A 25038-nucleotide genomic window follows, 5' to 3' on the forward strand; every position below is an offset into this window, starting at 1 on the left:
ACAAAAGATGATATAGTAATACACAAAAGTTAATTACGTCGTCCAACAGGTAATTTGTTGTATTAGTTATTGTCCAGTTGAAATGATTTTGTCAACCTGTGCTTAATCGATACTAAGATCATTTAATCATTTAAATGATTAAATCATTTCATTTGAGATCATTTTAATTTGTTATTGAAAATAATCATTTCCCAGCTTTTCTATCGCTGAAACACGCAAGATTCCTGAAAACAAAATAAAATTAGTAGAAAATAGAATGAAGAATAGTAGCAATACGAAAAAAGCAGAATAATATTACAGATCTTTATAGACTTTCTATAGTGAGGTCCACGTTATAGTGGCAGTTTTTGATTAGCAATGGTATTGCTATCCTTGTCTATCATTCAACAAAACGGATAGCGCTATCTCTTTCTCGCTTCGCTCTGTTGCCAGATCGTCTTTCAACAATCTAGAACTAATTGACCGAGCGGAGTGAGGTCTAAGATTCAAGTCGACGGTTTGGCATTTCTCTTAATGTTTAAATGTTTATATGTTGCGCATTTACGGCGAAGCGCGGTAATAGATTTTCATGAAATTTGATCGGTATGTTCCTTTTTACTTTTTGTGTGTGTGTGTGTGTGTGTGTGTGTGTACACGATATCTCATCTCCCAATTAACGGAATGACTTGAAATTTGGAACTTAAGGTCCTTTCACTATAAGGATCCGACACGAACAATTTCGATCAAATGCAATTCAAGATGGCGGCTAAAATGACGAAAATGTTGTCAAAAACAGGGTTTTTCGTGATTTTCTCGAAAACGGCTCCAACGATTTTGATTAAAGTTACACCTGAAATAGTCATTAATAAGCTCTATCAACTGCCACAAGTCCCATATCTGTAAAAATTTCAGGAGCACCGTTCCATCTATGCAAAGTTTGATTTTAGATTCTCAATATCAGCCTTCATACACAATTTAAACAACAAATTTAAAGTGGAAAAGATAGAGCATGAAAATCTCTGCAATTAATGTCCAGTAACATTTTCACCTAAAATTGAAAATAAGCTTGAAATTAGAAAAAATGTGATTATTAAATTGCAAACTGTTGGCAAGTGTTGGTTCTATTAAATCATTCACTACGAAGAGATAGCAGACCCCGTGTGTCTCCAGCGTTATTGTCCTATCACCAGCTGTCTCATATCTTTGAATAGTAGACTTGAGATGCGCGAGAACACTAGCGTCAGGTGATCAATTTTCATAACTGCAAGGAAAGTTGTGTGAGTGCGCTACACCAGATTTTTTAATTGCGCGTCGGCGTATATACAAGGTTTTTGAAAATTTTGACTATAGAATATTATTCATCATAAATCAGCTGACAAGTGGTTACACAGATGTGTGGAGAAGCCAGTCTATTGCTGTATTTCCATAAGGTCTATAGTTTCAATCAGGTACTTGTGGATGAGAATTCTGCGTGAGGTCTACTGTTCAAAGAACTACTAGTAATAAATTAACTAAATATTTCATCTTAATTGTGAAAATTCATAATGAATAATATAATTAATTATTTTAAACGAGAATGAACCGTTAATATTACATCAATAAATCTGTATCAGCTACCGTCTATAAAAGGAATTGACAAGACAGAGGACAGCGGCAACGTTGTTCTGCAATCTTTCTCCACTGCCATTATAACGTGGACCTCACTATAGTGCTACTCGGGCCAATTTCTGAAGTGAATTCACTACAAATTGTCAGCATTCCTTAAGGAAAACATTAATGCTTTCCATTCAAACAATGTTGACAGTTTAAAGTGTATCTCAACGTAGCATTCATTCATTCATTTTATCAAGGATTACATCATTAAAATAGATTGCAAAATAACTAACTATTTAAACCCCATTTTAGTGTGTAATGAGAGTATCAAGGGTGAAGTCTTTCAATCAATTAATTTTCTGTAATGTAATTAAAAAATCTGGTGTGGCGCACTCACACAACTTTCCTTGCCGTTATGAAAATTGATCACCTGACGCTAGTGTGCACGCGCATCTCAAGTCTACTTATAAACAAAGATCTGAGCCAGCTGGTGACAGGACAATAACGCTGGAGATATACGAGGTCTGCTATCTCTCCATAGTGAATGATTTAGTAGAATCAACCGTTGCCAACAGTTTGCAATTGAATAATCACATTTTCTCGAATTTTGAGCTTATTTTAATTTTAGGTGAAAATGTTACTGAACATTAATTGTAGAGATTTTCATGCTCAATCCTTTCCACTTGAAATTTTTTGTTTAAATTGTATCTGAAGCCTGATAATTGAGAATCTAAAATTAAACTTTGCATAGATGGGGCGGAGCTCCTGGAATTTTTACAGATATGGGACTTGTTGCAGTTGATAGAACTTATCAATGACTATTTCAGGAATAAATTTGATCAAAATCGTTGGAGCCGTTTTCGAGAAAATCGTGAAAACCCCTGTTTTTGACAAAATCTTCGCCATTTTAGTCGTTTTGATCAATAATTGCATTTGATCGAAATTGTTCGTGTCGGATCGTTATATTGTAAGGACCTTAAGTTCCAAATTTCAAGTCATTCCGTTAATTGGGAGATGAGATATCGTGTACACAGACGCACATACACTCATACACACACACACACATACACATACAGACCAATACTCAAAAACCTCTTTTTTGGACTCAGGGGACCTTGAAACGTATAGAAATTGGGATACCTTAATTTTTTTCGGAAAGCAATACTTTCCTTACCTATTGTAATAGGGCAAGGAAAGTAAAACATAATGGACACAAATTAATTCTCATAGTCATTTTCACAAACAGATTGTCTTAGGCTAGGCACTCACCAGTTAGTCAAGACAAGGCAAGACATGATTAGACACAATACTTCACATTGTTGCTTATGACGCAACACACACCGATTAGTCATTGCAATTAGACATGTCTTCATAAGCAACTATGTGAAGTATTGTGTCTGATCATGTCTTGTATTGTCTTGACTAACTGGTGTGTGCCTAGCCTTATCCTTCGAATGGCCGATTTCACACTACAGCTGGGTTTACATTGGTCAAGTTCCCTTGAATTCAATTTTGTTAAAGTTTGAGTTGAATGGGCGATTTTGAAAACTTCAAGTCAAGTTTACTTGAAATCAAGTTTTCATAACCTCAAAAGTAGATGATTATGAAATAAAGAATCTAATTAATCTCAAAGTTTTCTTCCTATTTTCCATGTTTTTCTTGCATCATACTTTTCTATTTAGTTGTTTTTATAAATTCTACATTGACTGATAACTGTTTTTATCTAATTTTCTCATTTGTAGTTGGATTATACCTACAAGTTGAATTCAAAAGTCAAACATATTCAACATCTACTTGAATCAACAAAACTTGAAGAAGGGTCTACATTGGTAAAGTGGATTCAAGTTTCTATTCTTCAAACTTGACTTTAAGTTTGCAAAATACATCAATTTTATACATCTTGGATCTAAGAAAACTAGACTAATGTAAACGCCCCTTAACCGACTGTCGGCTGATACTCAGAATTTTCCTCCGATTGGCTAATTCACAGCAATAGCTGGTTCTCAGCCAATCAGAGGACAATATTCTGAGTGTCGGCCGTCATGATCGGTTAGTGTGAGAACGGCCATTACTGCCATATTTTATTTTGTAACACAAGAAAGAATTGGAATTGTTCAAACTCACCTTGAAACGTCTCAACCTTTTTCAACTATTACGTCTGTCATGGATTCGGTCGCTTTCAATTTCAGTGTTTTCTCATTGGCCAAATGCAGTAACGCTAGAAATACTAAGGCTGGGCTCGTATCTTTCCAGACATCATCAGGTAAATGATCCTGGAGCTGGGTGTAAATATTACTGGTCAGTTGCGTACCATGATTATTGGAGATACTGTTTTCTCTCTGAAATACAAAGTAGAGGATGAAAATCTAAATAAAAATGAGAAACATTTCTATTACAGATACGACTTATGTTTTACAATCCTGCAAAAATATTGAATATTACCATAAGGAAAAGATAGCATATGCTTATCTTTATCTTTTCCCTATGATATTACTGACTCATTTGCATTGTAAAATTAAATTCATTCCAATCTATTAAAAATGATTCTAGGGCATTGAATAAACACGAATCATAAGCCAATATACTTCAAAATCGAACGGCATGCACAAAATCCTATACTATCAAACGAGCAACTTCTGTTTATATGTTTGGATTTTTAGATGTTTATATGTTTGTATTTCACCGAATCTCGAAAACGTCTCTAACGATTCTCACGAAATTCAGAACATAGTAGTTTTATAATATAAAGTTTCGATTGCGCTAGGTCACATCCCTGGGAAAACTAGCTGAAGGGCATTAAAAGGATAATTATTATTTATCCTTGGAAAACAGCTTATAATAATTATTTCGTCGTCTGTTGGTGATGGAAGTGAGTGAGCGAGTTCTTGTGTGTGGGACTGTGTCAAAATTATGACTCAGCTGTTGAATTTTTGTAATCATTAAATCAGGTACTTAGTGTCGGTTGCAAAAAAGCCGGGTTATTCTCAATCCTGATTAATTCCAGTAGATCCATCTTTTTGAAGTGGTCTTCTCTGATTTGGTTCACGTGAAGTTAATCAGAATTAACATTTAACCGGCTTTTGTGCAACTAGGCCTTTGTGAGGGAAATTTTTGCATTCCTCTGGAAATTAATCTCAATTTACTGTGATTAAATAGAACATTTCTGTATGAATGTTATTATAATTTCTTCTTTCGTAATAAACGTTTTATGCTTTTGTACTCTAGAGCGAAGCTCGGTCCCCGATATTATATACTTAAATAGCATCATTAGCACTTCAAAAATTTAAAACTGTCCACAATTATTGAAAAACAGTTGAATAACATAATTGGCATAAAAGATTCCCAGATATGTATCAATCATAAATGGTTATAGATGGATATATCATAATATATGCTTATTTAACAGCATAATATTATTATGCCATCATATGTTGGGCCATTTCAAAAGTTATAATTATTAAATAAAAATATTAATCTGGGCCCTGTTTCATAAAACTTGTAAGTCACGTAATACAGGAGAATCACCATTCCAATTACATGCTCAATATAGCCGATAAAATCAGCTGTTCCTGTATTACAGGACTTCTAAGTTTTATGAAATAGTTTTTTATGAAATAGGAGCCAGCGTACCCTTTTAAATTATTTTAGCACGACATGTTTCGGCTACTAATGCCATTTTATTATTTCATTACAATGTTATAATTACTGTACAATATAAGATTAATAAATGAATTTTTTATTGTGTAATAAGGCTGAGATATCTGTAACAGTCTATGGTCCCAACTATATGAGCGGTTTTCTCGCGCGTACAGAAAATACATGGCCTCATGGGGAGCGACTATTTCGCTCGTAAAGTTCACACCAACAGAGATAATGCATCAGGTTAACAAGTTGAAAAAAATTCAGCGCGTCTGAGACGCCCGTAAAGTTGGGTCTAACCCAGTAAAGCCATAGAGAAAAGACAGCATATCTTACGCTACCTTTTTTCTATGATATAACCCATTGACAGCTCATATATATGCTATATCTGGCTAGCTGGAGCCTCCCCAAGGGGTTGATAGAATCGGCTAACTCGGAACTCGCTGACTCCATGTTAAACTGCCGTTTGAATCAAAACTGCTCTGATCGGTGTAGTATTGATTCATATGGCAGTTTATCGTGGATTCAGCGAGTTCCGAGTTAGCCAATTCTATCAACCCTTCCAAGGACCCCACCATCAAAGAAGCCATACAAATATTTATTTCTATGTATTGAATCATTGGCCCATATGAATAAAACCAGAGCAAATGCTCATGAGCAAGAGCATGGAGCAGGGTTTTGTTCATGAAGCAAAAGCATTTGACCATTTTTATATGAATAAGCTTTACCTTATACTCTTACCTTATGCTCCTGAACTCTGGAGCAAATGCTCACGTATTTTAAAGATTTTTCATCAGCTGATTCGCTTTTGTAGCCTTACTTTGTTTTTATAGCTCACGGAAGCGCTAAATATGCAAGTAGGGGGCACCGCTTGTGTTTGCGTCGTCTGCTCTGTTTTCTATTTATGAATAGATTTTTAGGTTAGAGTCTAGAATTTTGAAATAATAGCGTGAAAAATGTCATCTCTATAATAATCTTCAGCATATTCTTATAATATCAATAGCCTTCTTATAATCGTCTACACTCTCATCTTCTTAAATGCCTATTTCCTATTTTGTGGTTGCTATTTTTATATCAGGTATTTTGTATTTATTCTCTTGTAGGAATAATGGTGATGTATAAATATCATGGTTGAATCTAAAAAGTTCTCAAATATTAAAAGTATAGTTCTCAAATATTGGTTGTGATTGTATCTGGTATAGTTTCCTCTTCCTTATACGAATTAGTTGAGCCATTTTACTATGAGCAAAAGGTGATATAAGCTGCTCTACTAGACTGGACTCACCTTTTTTGAAGCATTTGCTTCAAAAGTTGAGCAAATGCTCTAGTTTATTCATACAATTTTGAGTACAAGCTTTTACTTTTGAGCAAATGCTCAAACTATTTTTTTGATGAGCATGAGCAAAAGGTTTTGCTCACGTGTATTCATAGAAAATGAAGCAAATGCTCCATATTTTAGAAGTATAAGCAAATGCTCAACTTTATTCATATGGCCCATTATGTACAGTATTAATAATTGATAATCAATTTTTTATTTGAATCAAAAACTTACATCTCCGTCCAACAGCGTCCAGACAGTACTCTTCAGCATCTTCATATCCAACTTTTTCGGAACAGTTTCATAAGTCAGTTGCGAATTGTTCTGGGCAATGTAAGATCTAGGTCGCAGATAATCATTCTCCTTGTTCGAATTTACTTCAAAACATAGCTGATCCTCCACTTCATCATGACATTCAGATGGAGACATCGGTTCTTGAGCTGCCACATTTCTGGGTGCTAGGTCGTTCTCAGTCAGGGTATGAATATTGTCCTCATATAACTCGTCAAATATAATTCCCCCATCATCTGTGAACTCGGTTTCCACCTTCACCTCATCTGCATCCTCTTCCCTAGTGAGGTACGGCTTGAAGAACAACGTTTTCCTCAGAAACGACCTGAACAAATCTTGGATTTTGTTGTCATGTCGTACTGGTTTCGTCATATCACTGTCGAGCCACCTTGCCATCACGCGTCTATCTAACTTACTCCGCGCACTGTCTCTGGCTAGATCAAAGTTCCTCAGATTTTCAAAGCACAACACATCTTTCTTCGGCGTTTTCTTCCTAATTCTTGACATCACCTCTTCTTCTTCTTCCTTAACTCTTCTGCTCGGTTTAAGCCGCCTGAACTTCGGTTTCCAGTACTCAGGTCCCGCCCAAAAATCGGGCAGCAAATCTGTGTCGAAATACGAGTAAATACTTTCCTCAGGAGCTTGCAACGCTCTAGAATTCACAAAATTCAGGGCATCTAACCTAGATTTCTTCCTCGAACATTGGGCACGTTCAACTATTCCCAATTCATCCCCACTTTCACTACAACTAACGTTGCTAGATTCTGGACCTTCCTGACAGCTTACTATTTCCAAATCATTTGCCTCCACATTAACTTCTTCCTCATTACACGAATTTTGATTTGAATCATCCTTATCTGGGGTTTCATCTATTTCAATGGATGTGACATCATTCATGAATAAATCATTGTTATTGTTGTTATTACACTCATCACCGAATAGTTCATAGTCTTCCCATCCACTGCCTAGTAGGTTAGTTCCTTTCGAAAGATCTGAAAAATGAAAAGATTCAAATTAACAAAAGAAATATTGACAAAATTTCAAATCTCTTCAGTAAATTGACCGAACAAAGTTTTTAAAAGTTCCCGTTATTCTGTGTCACTCTGTAGTTGTTCATTTCATGAAATTTATACTTATTAAAGGCGCGTACAGATTTACGCGTCGCGAACATGAGCAATTCACTTTTAATCAGCTGATGCCAAGCTTTTTTATATCTGTATCTTACCGTTTCTGTAAAAATACAGATATAGTCAGCTGATTAAAAGTGAATTGCTCATGTTCACGGCGCGTCTATTTGTACGTACCTTTAGATTCAAGTCGACGGTTTTGCATTTCTCTTTATGTTTATTTTATGTTTCGCATTTACGGCGAAACGCAGCAATTAAATTTGACATGTATGTTCCTTTTTGAATTTCGCGTCGACGTATATATAGGGTTTTTTGAAATTTTGCATTTCAAGGATAATACAAAAGGAAAAGGAGTCTCCTTCTAACGCCAATATTACCGTAAAAATTAGACTATAGAATTATTCATCAGCTGTCGAGTGGATGAATAGATGCAATAGTGCATGCAATTAATATCTCAATGAAACTTGGGAAAAAATCAGCTGCTGTGTGGACTATTAATTGCATGCCCCATTGAATGCAATTTTTATGAACTATTGATTGCATGCAATAACGCATGCAATTAATAACTAAAATAATATAGTATTGTCTCTCGACCTTTCTCTGCTTTGAACTCGGGCTGATCTGTTGCCAGTATGGTCTTGAAGGAGATTAGCTAATTATTAACCTCACCTAACCTACATCATGGATTTCATGCATTTTTGATACACCAACCCCAACAGCCATTAGCCGTTTTCACACCGATATCTTGCCGACACGACATACAGACAGGATTTACTCTGATGGACGGTATAAGAGGAGGCTGTGGTTTATAACTGAGCGAGGTCTACTGTTCACAGAACTACTAGTTAGTAAAAGAAAGTTGCAGTCTGCAAAAATATAGTCTGTGATAAACACCGAATCAAAATTTATGAAGAATACACAAATTTTCACAATATTTAGATGATAATAATATCGAGTGACCTGGCTGACTCAAGCCTGGTGTCAGAGTTTTCAGGTCGCAACTGATCAATTTCAGGGCCTCTGACATGAGCTAACGACTGCTTTTTAGGCAACCGGGACCGACGACTTAATGCATACATCGGAAACACTGGAGTGGCCCGAGATAAATCTCATTACAATGATCAAATGAGTTGGAGAGGATTGATGCAAAATTCATTGGTATGATAGCCTGGCAACTTGTTCAAAATTAGTTGTTTGAATTCCACTAAAAGTTTCAACGTCATTCCAAAGAGTTGATATAATAAGAAGGATGTTCAATAAACAGGAAATAGAAATTTAATTGATTGGATTTTACATAATGAAAACAAATAAGGAATCGAAAACCACTTTCTACAATAGATTATTTCGCATGATAAATAGTACTCCTTTTGACTTTAATACTAGTGACTCCCTGAGTTGGAGAACTCGCTCATGAACTGTTTTATTGTATCTTTGAACAAAAATAATTTTCAACAAAAATAATTTGACAGTAGGTTCTAGTGAGGATCCTATTTGAAATAAAAAATTACTCTTTAAAAAATACTCTGTCGCTTCAACATCATTATCCCTCATATGAATCCAAATTCATTTCTTTAAATGAGGAGGTGGTTATGTGATACATGATTTCGATACAGAGTTCCAAGAGAAAATTAATGGCGAAACCCGCACATTGATATCTCAAACCGTATTAGTTTTTTCATTTAATATGAATAATTACCACAATATCAACTTCTCAACTACACAAAAAGCGTCTTATGTCATCCGTTTTCATATTTTTGTGCTCACAAGTTCAGTTCTTGATAAGTTTATTTATTTATTCAATCATTCAGAATAATTACACAACTTACAGAAAAGTACCACAGGCTAAATACGCCCAAAACGGTTTCAATTCTAATTTTTACAACAGTCCAAAGTAGCTAGAGGTTATGTATCACTTCAATGTGAATTGTGATATGATTCATTGAGTCTGAATTGTATAAGGTTAACATATATCCGGTTGATTAGATGAGTAATAATTATATCGTATTTCTTCGCTGATTCAACTGGATAATGCTATATTTAACAACATAATGACAAAAATATTACTGTTAATCGCTAAATGGCATTGTTTACATGTCATATCTCGAGAAACAGTGATTGTAAATGGATTGAAATTCTGTAGATACTATTCTTATCAACAATAAGGTACATCTTAATATATCATGATAGTAAATGATAATATCAACATCAAATTCTGGGAGTATCATGAGAATCATGAAAGAAAAAAAGGTTTAAATGGCGTTATATACAATCGATAAAGAAACTTGCTTATTTTAAAGTACTCGCGAGGCATTTTATTAATTTGAGGGCGCTGAATCCGAATCTGAAATCACAATTTCTCTATCTCTATTTTTACGCGATTTAGGTTTTGGTGGATAGGTAAAAGACGGACGGTTTGATGGAAAATGATTCCCGGCCGATACATTTCAAGTTTGACGACTTAAGCTTGAAGACCGTCCGATTCGTTTTACCGTCCAGACGCAACGACTTACATGCTCCGACTTTAGCTTGAGCAAAAGACTGAAGCTAGACTTGAGCGTCTGGACCGGGCTTTAGCATAACACAGCCTATCAGCTGACATTCATGAAAAATCTCTGTGTGTAGGGAGCTTCCTTCAAGGAAGCTCTGTAGGGAGCTTCCTCCATCTAGGGATTTGGGTACTCTGGAGCCTAATGTTTTTGGAAAAGTAGGAATCTTACCCCGCGAACTATACCTTGCCTATATGCCGTTTCAAAGTCACGGAGGCAAATATATGGGACGCGTACTGTAACTGAATTTAGATTCGAAGAGGTGCGATAGTATTCTGAAAACCCAAAAATATCTACAGACAAAACGACGACAATATTGCTAGAATTATGGAAGTAGCTTAAGTGAAATTCAAGTTATGAAGTCAGCGCCTGATTTGCTATCCTTGCCTGTTTAATAAACTCCATTTACTAGAGATTGATAATGGTGTAACAACCGAAACTAGAATCTAAAATACCCAACATAATCATACTGAACTTGAGTCATACAGCTATCAAGTCGGTCAGGATAGCAGAGACGACTAAGGCTAGTTACACAAACATCGATTTTTAGACTTACGATTTTTTGCCGTCCTTATAAATTCTATCAGATTAAACGGAGCTTGACAAACATCATCTGTTTAATGTAATAGAATTTATAAGGACGGCAAAATATCCTACGAACAAAAATCGATGTGTTTGTAACTGGCTTTATAGTTACACACACACACACACACACACACACACCACACACACACACACATACATCGATTTTGTGCCGTCCTTTTAAAATCTATCAGATTAAACAAATGATGTCAAACAGGTAATGTGATTATTGAGGAGTCCACCATCCATACCATTCGTTTCCGCCTCCTCCTACGTCTCTGTACCTCCTCCTCTCCCCCAGAGTGTTCGTCAGAATCATCCATTCGATTTCTGTTCAATTTTGCCTTCTCGGTGATACTGGAGAGGCCAGTAGCTATTTCCATAATCCCCGAATGCACGCAATCTACGCGACATGCGTATATTTTCGAGCTGGCGTCCAAACTGCAGCTCATTGTCTGAAATAATCAGTAATTATGATCACAATAAATAGATGATTATTATTTAACTGAAACTTATTTATTATACTACAATTTCACAGTGTACTTATTCGAATTTGAAAAATTGCAATATAATTTTTTTCATATCTACTAATTTACAAAAATCATCTATATATAAATAAAAAGTCTGGTGTGGCGCACTCACACAACTTTCCTTGCCGTATGAAAATTGATCACCTGACGCTAGTGTGCACGCGCTTCTCAAGTCAACTTATAAACAAAGATCTGAGCCAGGACAATAACGCTGGAGACATACGAGGTCTGCTATCTCTTCATAGTGAATAATTTAATAGAATCAACAGTTTGCAATTGAAATAATAACATTTTCTCGAATTTCGTGCTTATTTTAGGTGAAAATGTTACTGAACATTAATTGTAGAGATTTTCATGCTTAATCTTTTCCACTAAAATTTTTTTGTTTAAATTTTATCTGAAGCCTGATAATTGGGAAACTAAAATCGAAGTTTGCATGGATGGGGCGGAGCTCCTGAAATTTTTACAGATATAAGACTTATGGCAGTTGATAGAGCTTATCAATTACTATTTTTGTTATGAATTGAATCGAAATCGTTGGAGCCGTTTTTGAGAAAATCGCGAAAAACCCTGTTTTTGACAACATTTCCGCCATTTCAGCCAAGTTTACCATCTTGAATTGCATTTGATCGAAATTGTTCGTGTCGGATCCTTATATTGTAAGGACCTTAAGTTCCAAATTTCAAGTCATTCCGTTAATTGGGAGATGAGATATCGTGTACACAGACGCACATACACTCATACACACACACACACACACACACACACACCACACACACACACACACACACACACACACACACACATACAGACTAATACCCAAAAACCACTTTTTTGGACTCAGGGGACCTTGAAACGTATAGAAATTTAGTAATTGGGGTACCTTAATTTTTTTCGGAAAGCAATACTTTCCTTACCTATGGTAATAGGGCAAGGAAAGTAAAATCGAGCCTCAAATTTTGACATTCAATAACTTTTTTGTGTGTGCACCGAATTTGATGTTTTTTTTGTTGTGTTCGTTATGTTCAGGACCAGTTTATGGCCTATCAAATTTAAAATCCGACTTCAGGACTCTTTCCTACGGTCCTTCAAAGTTTACATGTAATCCTTATGGAAGAAGATTTGTGAGCTGGCCACACACAGAAATAAAAATCAGCTGTTATAATCATTGAGTCATCCAGCAGCCGTCGGTAGATAGTATACAAGAGTGTGTGCTGCTCCATAACCGCCCATGTATTTTATTCTAAACGCCCCGACTAAAAACAAAATGACTGTTCTGTGTGTAACCATCCAGCAGTGCGGCCTCAGGATAAAGACTTACATGCTCTAAAGACATTGCTTTGTTTCGAATAATTATTGATTTTTATTAAATAATTATTACTAAATAAATTTTAAACTAAGCACATAGGAAGTCCATATTGAGATATATGTAAATACTGATAGTTGGATAATTTTCATAAAAATATAGTGATGCATCAGATTAAGCTACGGCTAAGCACACCTGAGGAGGCGCGGCTTGGTGATACAAAGTGTTGATCTTATGGAGATTGCCTTATCACACCGTTCCACGGCATGCCCGATTCAGTGTGTGTGTGTGAGTGCTTCCATTTAAAGCAAGAAGCACCTGGATGCAAAATGCCGCATCGCGCCTCCTCAGGAGTGCATCCAGCTGAAGTTTGTCATGAGATGCATTAACTATTTGGCGGTACGAAGCTCACCGGGCCAGCTAGTATTGAATAAATATAGAGATGATCTGAAACAAACCAGTGTTGCAGCTACAACGATACTCACAGGAAAATCATTGATTGTTTTATCATTCCTTGCCATGAGAACACACATATAGTCTATCAGCTGTAAACTGAATGCATTGTTCTTGTTGATTTTCTGGAAAAAGAAGGAAACATAATATATTATTAGACACGATTATTTGCTTTTTATTGGACGTTCTTGACAATCAACTTTTTGCCAATTTCTTAGAAAAGTACAGCAACATTCTGTCGTCAACTTGTGGAGATGGTTGTTTTTAACAAAAATTCAATTTCACACTCAGTGTGAGAAACACTCAGATATTTGGCAACAAGATGTTCCCTCTCTACAAATCCACGCCGACTGCATTCTCTGGGCAAAAAATTGACAACTTTTGTTTAGGTACTCTACATTTTTAAGAACAGCAACTTGTTTTCTGCAATAAATTTACAACTTTTTTGTACAAAACTATTCGTGAAAAACATTTTGATGAAAACTTTTGTTGCTCTACATTTTAGAACATCAACTTGTCTTCTACAAAAAATTTTCAACTTTTTTGTCGAAAACAATTTGTTGATCGCTTTAGTGTAAAATCGGCTTTAAGAATACTTTCTGTCAGGTCATCTTCTACGTTCTGTAAGGGCCTTAACATTCTCTAGTAAGATCCACGTTATAATTACAGTATTCGATTAACATTGGTGTTGATATCCTAGTTTATCATTCCACAAAGCAGATGGAGCTAGCCTTTTGTAGCTTCGTAATGTTGCCTATCGTTTTTCAACAATAAAGAAATATAATTAATGAACAAAATATTTTATCTAAATAATTATAAAAATACATCATTCAATCATTGAAAAATAAATTTTTTAGACGAATAATAATATGTAATTGATTATTTTAAACAAGATCGAACAGAAAAACACTTCATTCACATGGGCTACTTTTTAACAAATTAATAAAAACAATATAAAAATCTTGAAGTACCCTTTATTTCTGAAAACTTAAAAATCTGGTGTGGTACACTCACACAACTTTCCTTGCTCATTGATCTGTGAGCCTCATTCTTAAACGACAGTAATTTAGAGAAATAACATAACGACGATTGGCGGCAACATAATTATTTGAAACTACGATCAGACTCAAATCAAATCAAATCAAATGTTTTTATTGTCGTTCACAATTATACATGTATTGACAAAGTCATGACTACTGTATGTATATGTGTGTATATAATTGTTTTCAGAGTAGGCCTACTTTTTCCTTTGTGTAAATTGTGGAATCCGATAATTTTTTTTAAAAGTCGTCAAAACAGCTGTTCTACAGATGAAATATCTCGACTATGTGTTATTTTTATAGACTGCTCTACCTACCTACCTCATGCACGAGAAGGAGGTTACAAAGTCCATTTCTCAAGGATGGGGTGAACCCCCCATTAGTTTCCCAGAAAGGAGACTCATGCCAGTTGATGGAGCTGATAAATAACTATACAGGGTATGAATTTGAAATAAATCAGTCGAGTAATTTTTGAGAAAATCGTGAAAAACATGGTTTTTCAGTAATTATCCGCCATTTTTCTCGAGAATATTACGCTGCTCCTGCAATTTTCCTAGAAATGAGGCTCATGTCAGTTGATAGGGCTTATAAATAGCTATCCATTGTATAAATTTGAAGAAAATCGTTACAGCCGTTTTCGAGAAAACCGTGAAAAACATGTTTTTTTTTAGTGATTATCGGCCATTTTTCTCAAAAATATTACAGAGCTCCTGCAATTTTCCCAGAAATGAGACTCATGTCAGTTGATAGGGCTTATAAATAGCTATCCATGGTATAAATTTGAAGAAAATCGTTAGAGCCGTTTTCGAGAAAACCGTGAAAAACATGGTTTTTTAGTAATTATCCGCCATTTTGGACTGAATTTTATTGAATTTCTTGTTGTCGGATCCTCGTCGTATAAGGACCTTAAGTTTAAAATTTCAAGTCAATCGGTCAATTAGGAATGGAGATATCGTGTTCACAGACATACACACACACACATACACACACACACACACACACACACACACACACACACACACACACACACACACACACACACACACACACACACACACACACACACACAGACCAATACCCAAAAACCATGTTTTTGGACTCAGGGGACCTTGAAACGTATAGAAAACTTGAAATAGGGGTACCTTAATTTTTTTTTGGAAAGCAATACTTTCCTTACCTATGGCAAGGAAAGTAATAAAAATAGTTCAACAACTAGTTGGGTCGAAATCAACTTACATTGGCAGTATTCAGTTGTATGCAACTGGCCAGATGCGAAGACAGATCCTCACTGCTGAGGTTGGAGCCGAGACAATGAGCTGCTATTTTGCAACCTAACTGTTCCCTTGATTCATTTGTCTCATTTTCAGATGGTCTGCTCTCATTGAGCACTTGACCACCAGAAAATATATCTCCGTCTTCATCGTCCATCTGCAGAAAACATCAATCAATCATTATTTATTCATCAATACAATTATTAGATTGATATATTCATTCATTCATACATTTATTCATAGACAATAGATACAATGCAGGTAAAAACAACAGGCATTCGCCCAAAACTGCTTTAAACCTTAATTTGGAATACACAGTCTAGAGGTTATAGAGGTTTTATGTAAATGATAACTTAATTCACACACTATTTTGAGTCCAAAAGATTTATGTACTACAATAATTTTGAATTTATCAGATTAAATAATTATTTTTCTACACTATTAACGTGTAGTGTTGTCTCCTCACGCAGGTCCGAGCGGCGCCTATAGGCCTGACGGAGCAATGGGCTACATGATGTATAGCCAGCAAATGATGAATAGGGACCATATTTTTAGTGTTAAAAAATTAATTATTATAATAGATATAATAATCTGAAAGACGAAATTAGAGGAATACTAGTGTCAAATATTGAATGAATTGATCGATTGAATAACAAAATATCGGGGGACCGAGCTTCGCTTTGGAGTGAAAAATCATAGAAAATTTGTAAAGAAAGATTGAATTCATAGTGTATATTTGTTCATTCATTTTCTCAGTCGTACAATTATTTTCACAGTTATATGAGGAGGCACAACAGGCTTATGCTCAAAAATGTCCCTTAACTGTCAAATTTATACTACAGTCCAAATCAAAATCTTGCTTAAGCTACTAACACTTATCAAAATAACAATTTATTCACACTTCAAAAAACTAACACATCATCAATTACAAATAGATATACCATACTATGAATTCGATTTAGAATGATATACTATGTTTGCTACAATATTAAATAAATACATAAATAAAATAAAAATAAAGTTACATGAAAACACTATTATAAACTTTTAGATTGGCAGTTGCAGGTCACTGCAACTGATGTGGCATCAGGCCAATCAGAGAAGGCTTCTTTTTAGGAAAGTCATCCCTGATTGGTTCACGTGGCATTCAATCACCTGCCTATCACATTGGAAACCATAGTTGGCAAGGTATTTTTACCCTCTTTCTCCTAGCACACCACATATTTTAGTGTCACTCAGCCACTGGAGAGCATCTGGACTAAGAGTGAGGAGACCTGCAGCCCCAGTTGGGAACCTTTATAGTGGGCACTCATAAGTAATATGGTGGAGCGTTTGCATTTCACCGCACTCACAATCTGCTGACTCCGCAAGACCCCATTTATGGATTGTCGCTTTTACCCTACTGCAACCAGTCCTTACCTTATTTAGGCGCACCCATGTTTTCCTAGGCAGAGAGAAACCCGTCGGGAAGGCAGATACGTTGATCCTATCTCTATTCGCACTTCCCAACAGTTGACATCGCTCTTGCCATACAGTCAAGGCTTACTGGTTACTCAATCTGCAGCTCAGCCATGGGGGTTGTTAGCGGGATTTCAGTCTCAGAACTGGTTGAGGGTCGAGAAATTGATGAATGGGGAGAGACTGATTTCCCTCTATCTGATCCCATAATCTACTGGTAGATTTTGTGCGACGGAGATCTGGCGGTTCAATGTGCGAGAGTACAGGTAGCCAATGTTGAGGTGTGGGCTGCAGTGATCCAGAAACTTTACGCATAGTCTTATTTAGCTCAACATCTATCAATTTGGTATGGCTGCTCTCATGCCAGACTGGTGAGCAGAACTCTTTCAGTTTATATTTATTATTCAATCAATCAATTCATTTTAATATTGTAAATGAATTGATTGAATAATAAATATAAACTGAAAGAGGAAATTAGAGGAATACTAGTTAAAATTCTAGTTCAAATATAAACTAGTAATACTAGTTAAAAAACTAGTTGTGTTAAATATTGAATGAATCTATTAATTTAATCACACATTTTGACTCACAACAACGTTTTCAGCTTGCCGTAGTTGATCTTCATTGACAATTGACCGTTTTCTTGATTCCGACCGTTGACGTTTGGAGAGTGAATGTAATTCACCGCTCCGTCCATCGGATCGGTGTCGGCCGAATGCAGGGTGTGACATTTTTGAAGACCTAGGGACAGATGGGCGGACAGTCTCATCGTTGGTGCTTGAACTCGAAGGCTTTCTTTTTCCCAAAACCCTGTATTCACTACTAGTTCCTGCTCTGGAGCCGGGAGATTCAGGGCTTTCTTCACCATTGAGCATTTTTCTACGATGTTGATTCACAGGAAACCTGTGAAAAAGTAAAATATTTGTTTATTTATTTGTAGACAATAGAATCCTGGTGAAAACAACAGGCATTCTCCCAAAACTGAATTTAACATTAATTTTAAATTAATATTAACATGGTATCTAATCTTGAAACAGCAGTAGCCTATTGAATACTTTGAAGCTGTGTTGACTAGTGACATTTTAGCTAATCTAGAAACAGCAGTAGGCTATTGAAGACTTTCTAAAGCTGCGTTTATACGAGAGATGTCAACTAGCGACTATTTGTTGCCAATTTCTTGAAACTCTATTGATAACACTCTGTTGAGAGATGTCAGCAAATGGTTTTCTACAAAAAAAACTGTCAATTTTTTGACAAAATGTTGTTGTTTGTCTTGTAGACAAAATTTAGTTGTTAATTTTGTGTAGAAAACACATTGAAGACAACTTTCAACAAAGTTATCAACTGAGTTTCCAATAAAGTTGTCAATTGAGATTTCAACAAATTGCGGAAAAATGTTGCCAATTTTATCAAAAGTACAGCAATTATTTTTGTGTGAACGCAGCTAAACTTTGGTGTAAACGCAGCTTTAGCTATCTTATCTCATCATTTTATCGGGTGTTAAACTAAAAAGTTGTGAATTTTTTGTAGGTAGCAAGTTGCTGTTATTAAAATATGTGAAGGAGCTTCTTTCTATTAAATGCACATCAGCTTGTAACACAAGATTGGAGTTCTAAATAATTAGAAAAAAATAAGTACCGTTGCCTATTATAAAGCAATCCTTAGAGTATTTTAATATGATAAATGGTAATAGGATAAATGGTAATAGGATAAATGGTTGGATAAGCTGAGTTCACAACAAAGTTTAGTGGCTTTCTTACAAATACAAGGATGGCGTTAACAAATTTTAGTATTCCTATTATTGTAACAAGCATTCCTATGTAAGTAAAACAAATATGTTTACTTACCATTATATTCACAAACATTGGTTGTCATTCATATCAAGATGGAAAAACAGAATGAAATCTTAATTTTACAAAGACACATTTAACGTTTTTGATTGTGTAACTAGATAAATTAATTATTATCTTCAGTTTACTTTAATGCTTCATTGTTTATGTTTTCAAAAGATTGCATTGTTGTTGCTTGTTGTTAACTGATACTGATTGATTTTTGAGGTTAGGTCAAAGAGTTTGATAATATTATAATAGGAGAAATGAGATAATATTATTCTATCAAATACATAAATTCTGATAAAATAGTTTTTAAAATGTATTATGATTATTTTAATGTTAGATATTTTGAAAAATGTATTTAATTTCCTTCAGAAATAAATGAGAATTGGTGTTATGATGGCAGTGGCAAAGAGAATAGAAAAGCTAAAATTAGTTGGCGTCGCTTTTAGATTATTTCCGTGTATTGCATTTTTTGTAATAACTATTAAATTCTCAAACTATATTATAAAAACCACTCGAAATGGCTGATGCTGCGGCTAGGCAGCTTCAGTATGAATACAAAGCGGTAATTATTTTCTACATTTATAATCTCTTCTTTAATAATATACGGTATTTATGATGATGTTGTGTTGATTGAGGTTAGGATAAGTTGAAAATTCCAATTTACTACAAAAATGTTTTACATCGTTGTTTATGCATTTATTATCATTTATTTTCTTAATTTAAGTTTTTAGTCATAGCTCAGATTGAAACTTTGATAATTTATTTTGTTTAATCATAAACGTTACAAAACGTTTGAGATGTAAAATCACATCTTTGAGAAAAGTAGGGTTATATGCCTAAACTTTTTTATCTAATTAGAACAATTTTCTTTATTGTTTACTCGTCAGATTAGTTGAACAGTATATTAAGCCGCGTTTATACCTGAGTTAGTGAGTTTTCAAAAAATTGCGGCAATTTGTTGTCAATTCTTTCAAGAAATTGGCAACATACTGCCGTAAATTGGAGAGGACTCAATTGACAACGTTGTGGTAAGTTATCTACAAAATGTTCCCCAAGAACAGTTTTTTACAAAAAATTTACAACTAAATGTTGCCCACAATAAATAGTTTTCTACAAATAATTTACAACTAAATGTTGCCCACAAATGGTTTTTTACAAAAATATTACAACTAAATGTTGCCCACAAATAGTTTTCTACATAGAATTAACAACTAAATGCTGCCCAAAAATGTTTTTTTTACACAAAATTCACAACTTAATGTTGTCCACAAATATTTATTTACACAAAATTTGCTTAAATCAAATCTTGTGTTACAATCTGATGTGCGCTTGATAGAAAAGAGTGACAGAAATGTGTCATTTTATCAGCTTGAAATACTTTGAGCATTGCTTGATGACGTATTTCTTTCAATTTTCAGAACTCCAATCTTGTCCTTCAAGCTGATGTGCGTTTGATAGAACGGAGAAGTCGTGATGAGGCAACAGGTGAGGTTATGTCCCTTGTGGGCCGCTTGGACGGCACCCGCATGGGAGACAGGTTCCAGCGCACTAAGCCGGTCAAAGCAGAGGAAAGAAAAGTCAAGTGAGTACAAATTGCAGAGTCACTTCAGTCAAATAGGTAATTTCTCAAATAAGATTTGGGTCTGACAATTATTTTCAGCTTCAGTTACTGTTTTTGGTGAGATAATATAGTGATATTCATCTATAATAAAACACTAGAATATTGTCTAATAATATAAAAAAAAATTATATAGGCCTATATTTAGACAATATTCTAGTATTTTATTAACTATTTTTACTTTCCTTGCCCTACCTACTATCATAGGTGAGAAAAATATACTAGTATGTTTCAAAAAGAATGACCCAATTTTGAACAGTTATATTTGTTTTTAAAAATGGTGCACACGAACCAATTTTACATCAAATTAATCGCAGAAGTATCAAGTAATGATTACGATTTTGATGGAACAGATTCAAGGATCCAAAGGCTCAAAGAACCCCACACGTCAACCGAAGCTTATTGTGTTCCCAAGTAGTATGTTAGTTAGGCAAACCAATACCTGTGTCCTTTACAAGAGCCAGGAGTTTTGCCCTATGCTAACATCCCCATTAGTCACCTGGTTGCTTGTCGCAATCCAGTGTGATATGCTTGGCAGTCTCTTCAGACTGATTAGTCCTCGTGACCTACGTGAGTTCCACTCCTGGCCTTCAATCTATATGGAGCTGGTAGTCTCACATACTGTGCAGTTCTTACACTCTTACCCCTAAAAAATCTGGTGTGGCGCACTCACACAACTTTCCTTGCTGTTATGAAAATTGATCACCTGACGCTAGTGTTCACGCGCATCTCGAGTCTACTTATAAACAGAGTTCTGAGCCAGCTGTTGACAGGACAATAACGCTGGAGACATACGAGTTCTGCTATCTCTTCATAGTGAATCATTTAATAGAATCAACAGTTGCCAACAGTTTGCAATTGGATAATCACATTTTCTCGAATTTCGAGCTTATTTTCAATTTTAGGTGGAAATGCTACTCAACATTAATTGTAGAGATTTTCATGCTCAATCTTTTCCACTCAAATTTTTTTGTTTAAATTGTATCTGAAGTCTGATAATTGGGAATCCAGAATCAAACTTTGCATTGATGGGGCGGAGCTCCTGGAATTTTTACAGACATGGGACTTGTGGCAGTTGATAGAGCTTATCAATGACTATTTCAGGTATAAATTCAATCGAAATCGGAGCCGTTTTCGAGAAAATCGCGATAAACCCTGTTTTTGACAACATTTTCGCCATTTTAGCCGCCATCTTGAATTGCATTTGATCGAAATTGTTCGTGACGGATCCTTATATTGTAAGGACCTTAAGTTCCAAATTTCAAGTCATTCCGTTGATTGGGAGATGAGATATCGTGTACACAGACGCACATACTTTCATACACACACACACACACACACACACACACATACACATACAGACCAATACCCAAAAACCACTTTTTCGGACTCAGGGGACCTTGAAACGTATAGAAATTTGGAAATTGGGGTACCTTAATTTTTTTCGAAAAGCAATACTTTCCTTACCTATGGTAATAGGGTGAGGAAAGTAAAAACAGTAGTTGAAAGTGTTCAGCTTGAGTTACCATGCGATATCTTCCTATGCTATCTTTTCTCTATATTACCAGACAGGCCTAGACGGAGCTTTTGTCTTCTGGCAGGAAAAAATAGTTTCATTAAATTGATTGAAATTAGCATTTCGTCCAATTCAATTAGATAATTTCATGATTCATGAATTTTAATTTTTCAGACGTCAAAAGCGTGATGAAGCGCAGTATGATTTCGCTCGCATGAAGGGAGCCACTCTACTCTCTGAGGGAGTCGATGAAATGGTCGGCATTCTTTATCGACCTAAAACACAGGAAACTCGCCAGACATACGAAGTGTTGCTCAGTTTCATACAGGAAGCTCTTGGGGACCAGGTGTGTATCTATAAAATTATACAATAGAGTCAATGGTTGAATAGGATCAATTTTGAATATTACTTTTTCAGTTGTCAAATCCACGGTTTCAACACGAAACTGCATTCCTGTAATTCAAGGTCTATAGAAAGAGGTCTGGATACTCGGCCATAATGAATCTTGTTTTTAACCTTACAGTTGTGTTGTGAGTGATGTTGTGGTACGTTTCCATAATGAAAACACAAATTTGAAATTGTCAACCACTTTTCATTATTATAAATTATTATAATATATACAGAACCAGGTTTCGTGGCTTTACCAGGCACATCTTCAGCTGTTTGTTTACAACTGAACAGTTGTGGTAAAGCCACGAAACCTGGCTCTGTATATATTATAATAATTTATAATAATGAAAAGTGGTTGACAATTTCAAATTTGTGTTTTCAATCTCGTTTTTATGTTTGTTTACTTGCTGTTAGGCTGACCTTATGACCAGACAACTTGTTATTAAAATAAATAATTTTTTAGTGTAATATAATGTATAGTGTAGTCCATTTTATATGATGAAATATAGTATAAATTTTAACGCCCGATTTGAGCCTCAATAAGGCCAAAATAAACATTGGTGCTCTGACCTCTTTCTATAGACCTTGCTGTAATCAGATTAATTGAAGTAGTTTTGGCAACTAAATTGTTCATAAATTATTATGAAAAGTTTTACAGCATCAATATGTATCCAACAATATTTATCAGAATCAATTCTTTAGTAATAAGTTGCTTCTGGAATCTCAAGAAGTCATCAAATATGTAGGCTACCTGTAAATATCTAAGCACAGTTGGTTTCAGCCAAATGTATTCAGTCACATAGGCTTGTATAAAAAATTCTAAATTTTAAACAATACAGCAACGTCAATATTAAGCTGACCGCAAGTTTCATTTTTTTTTTCTATTTTGGTCATTCAACCTATAATGCTTGCAATTTTGTAACAAATTGAAACTGTCTAAACATAAGATATCAATCATTATAGATTACTAGACGTCAGGCTCGCCGTATCCGTCTAGCCAGGGGGCTCCGCCCCCTGGACCCCCGACTGGATCGTCCAAGGAAGAGATTAGCAGGCTCGCTTCGCTCGCCTGCATTTTTATCATGTTAGGACAATCCAGTCGGAGGTCCAGACTAAACGTCTGGCTAAACGGATATGGCGAGCGAAGCCAGCCTGACGGCTAGTAATATAATATTCCCAGGATTGAAGTAGCAGTGCCCAATCAATTTTTCCGCGATAAATGCATTTAAATCTTCAACTTGGTGCCAACCTAACAAAGTCAACTCAACTTAATGCCAACCTGACAAAATTATTAATTTAGTTCCCAGTTAACAACTGTTTCGAAGAGGTACTCTATCTAGATTATAGTTCTATAGTAACATATGATATAGAAATTTCAATTATAATTAAGAGATTGGGAGAAGAAGAATATACATGCTAAAAGACGAACTTTAAACCCTTAAAAACAACCCTTAGAGTTAAAATATTGCCAAAAGATTTCTTAGTGCGCCTCTAAAGGGCCAACTGAACATACCTAACAAATTTGAACGTTTCTGGTCCGGTAGATTTTTAGTTATGCGAGTGAGTGAGTGAGTCAGTCAGTCAGTCAGTGAGTGCCATTTCGCTTTATATATATATATATTATATATATATATATATATATATATATTATATATATATATATTATATATATATATATATATAATAGATAGATAGAAGAAGATCTATAACCATCAAATATACTTTCAATCATTTGTGAATTATTTTGTTGACAAAGCAATTTTTGAAACATATCATATCTCTTGGTAATAGAATTCTATTAACATGTCGTGATGATAAACTGAATAGTACTAAAACTGAGGCGGTTTTGCCACTCTTATTAAAGATTATTGATCTCCAATACTCTGTGAACGAACATATTTCTAATGCCTAGGCCACACTCTTGCCAAGTCGCTTGCCAAATGTCTCGCTAAATGGCCAACATTCGTGGCTCGCCATCCACACTGCAATGTGACCAGAATAGAAGATGAGGTGGTAGGGAGCCACTTGCCTTCGCTAGTCCAGTCTCCACAAACATCCGAGCCAAGGCAAGCCCGAGTCGAGTGAAGGCGAGCGGTTGCATAGTAACCATCCACTCTCTCGCTCTTGTCATTTGTAAGCACTTGGCAAGTGTGTGGCGCCGGCATAAGAGAGCGGTTGCATAGTAGTCATCCACACTCTCACCATCATCATCATTTGTACGCACTTGGCAAGTGTGTGGTGCCGCCGGTGCCGGCATAAGAGAGCAGTGCATAGTTGCCATCTACACTCTTGCTGTTGTCGTCATTTGTACGCACTTGGCAAGAGTGTAGCGCCGGCATAAGTAATGGGATATTCAAAATAATGTAAAAAAAGGATACTATTAATGCATTATCGCTTTTCTCAACATATTTCTCACTAAAGACTATAGTGAGGTCCACGTTATAATGGCAGTGTTTGATTAGCAATGGTATTGCTATCCTTGTCTATCATTCAACAAAGCGGATAGTGCTATCTCTTTCTCGCTTTGCTCTATTGCCAGATCG

The 25038-nt window shown here is 35.4% G+C and overlaps 2 protein-coding genes across 2 annotated transcripts in view; one reads left to right on the top strand and one right to left on the bottom strand.

Annotated features, from left to right (window-relative positions):
* Positions 1–66: 66 nt before the first annotated feature.
* Positions 67–19215, bottom strand: LOC111043442 (condensin complex subunit 2). The gene is made up of 9 exons (XM_039425654.1): positions 18981–19215; positions 17724–18036; positions 15641–15832; positions 13397–13489; positions 11327–11530; positions 10903–10939; positions 6764–7812; positions 3697–3911; positions 67–224 (listed from the first exon to the last, which is right to left on the bottom strand). Exons 2-8 carry the CDS (start codon positions 18006–18008, stop codon positions 3708–3710), a joined length of 2064 nt encoding a protein of 687 aa, XP_039281588.1. The 5' UTR covers positions 18009–18036; positions 18981–19215; the 3' UTR covers positions 67–224; positions 3697–3707.
* Positions 19216–19391: 176 nt separating this feature from the next.
* Positions 19392–25038, top strand: part of LOC111043582 (putative U5 small nuclear ribonucleoprotein 200 kDa helicase) — a 111542-nt gene continuing 105895 nt past the window's right edge. Inside the window, exons 1-3 of the mRNA XM_039425655.1 lie at positions 19392–19533; positions 20390–20553; positions 22280–22451. Of these exons, the coding sequence (XP_039281589.1) occupies positions 19489–19533; positions 20390–20553; positions 22280–22451 (381 nt within the window). The 5' untranslated portion in view covers positions 19392–19488. The remainder of the gene's footprint in view (positions 19534–20389; positions 20554–22279; positions 22452–25038) is intronic.

This window comes from Nilaparvata lugens, chromosome 4 (assembly GCF_014356525.2).
Source record: "Nilaparvata lugens isolate BPH chromosome 4, ASM1435652v1, whole genome shotgun sequence".
NCBI classification, from domain to species: Eukaryota; Metazoa; Arthropoda; class Insecta; order Hemiptera; family Delphacidae; genus Nilaparvata; species Nilaparvata lugens.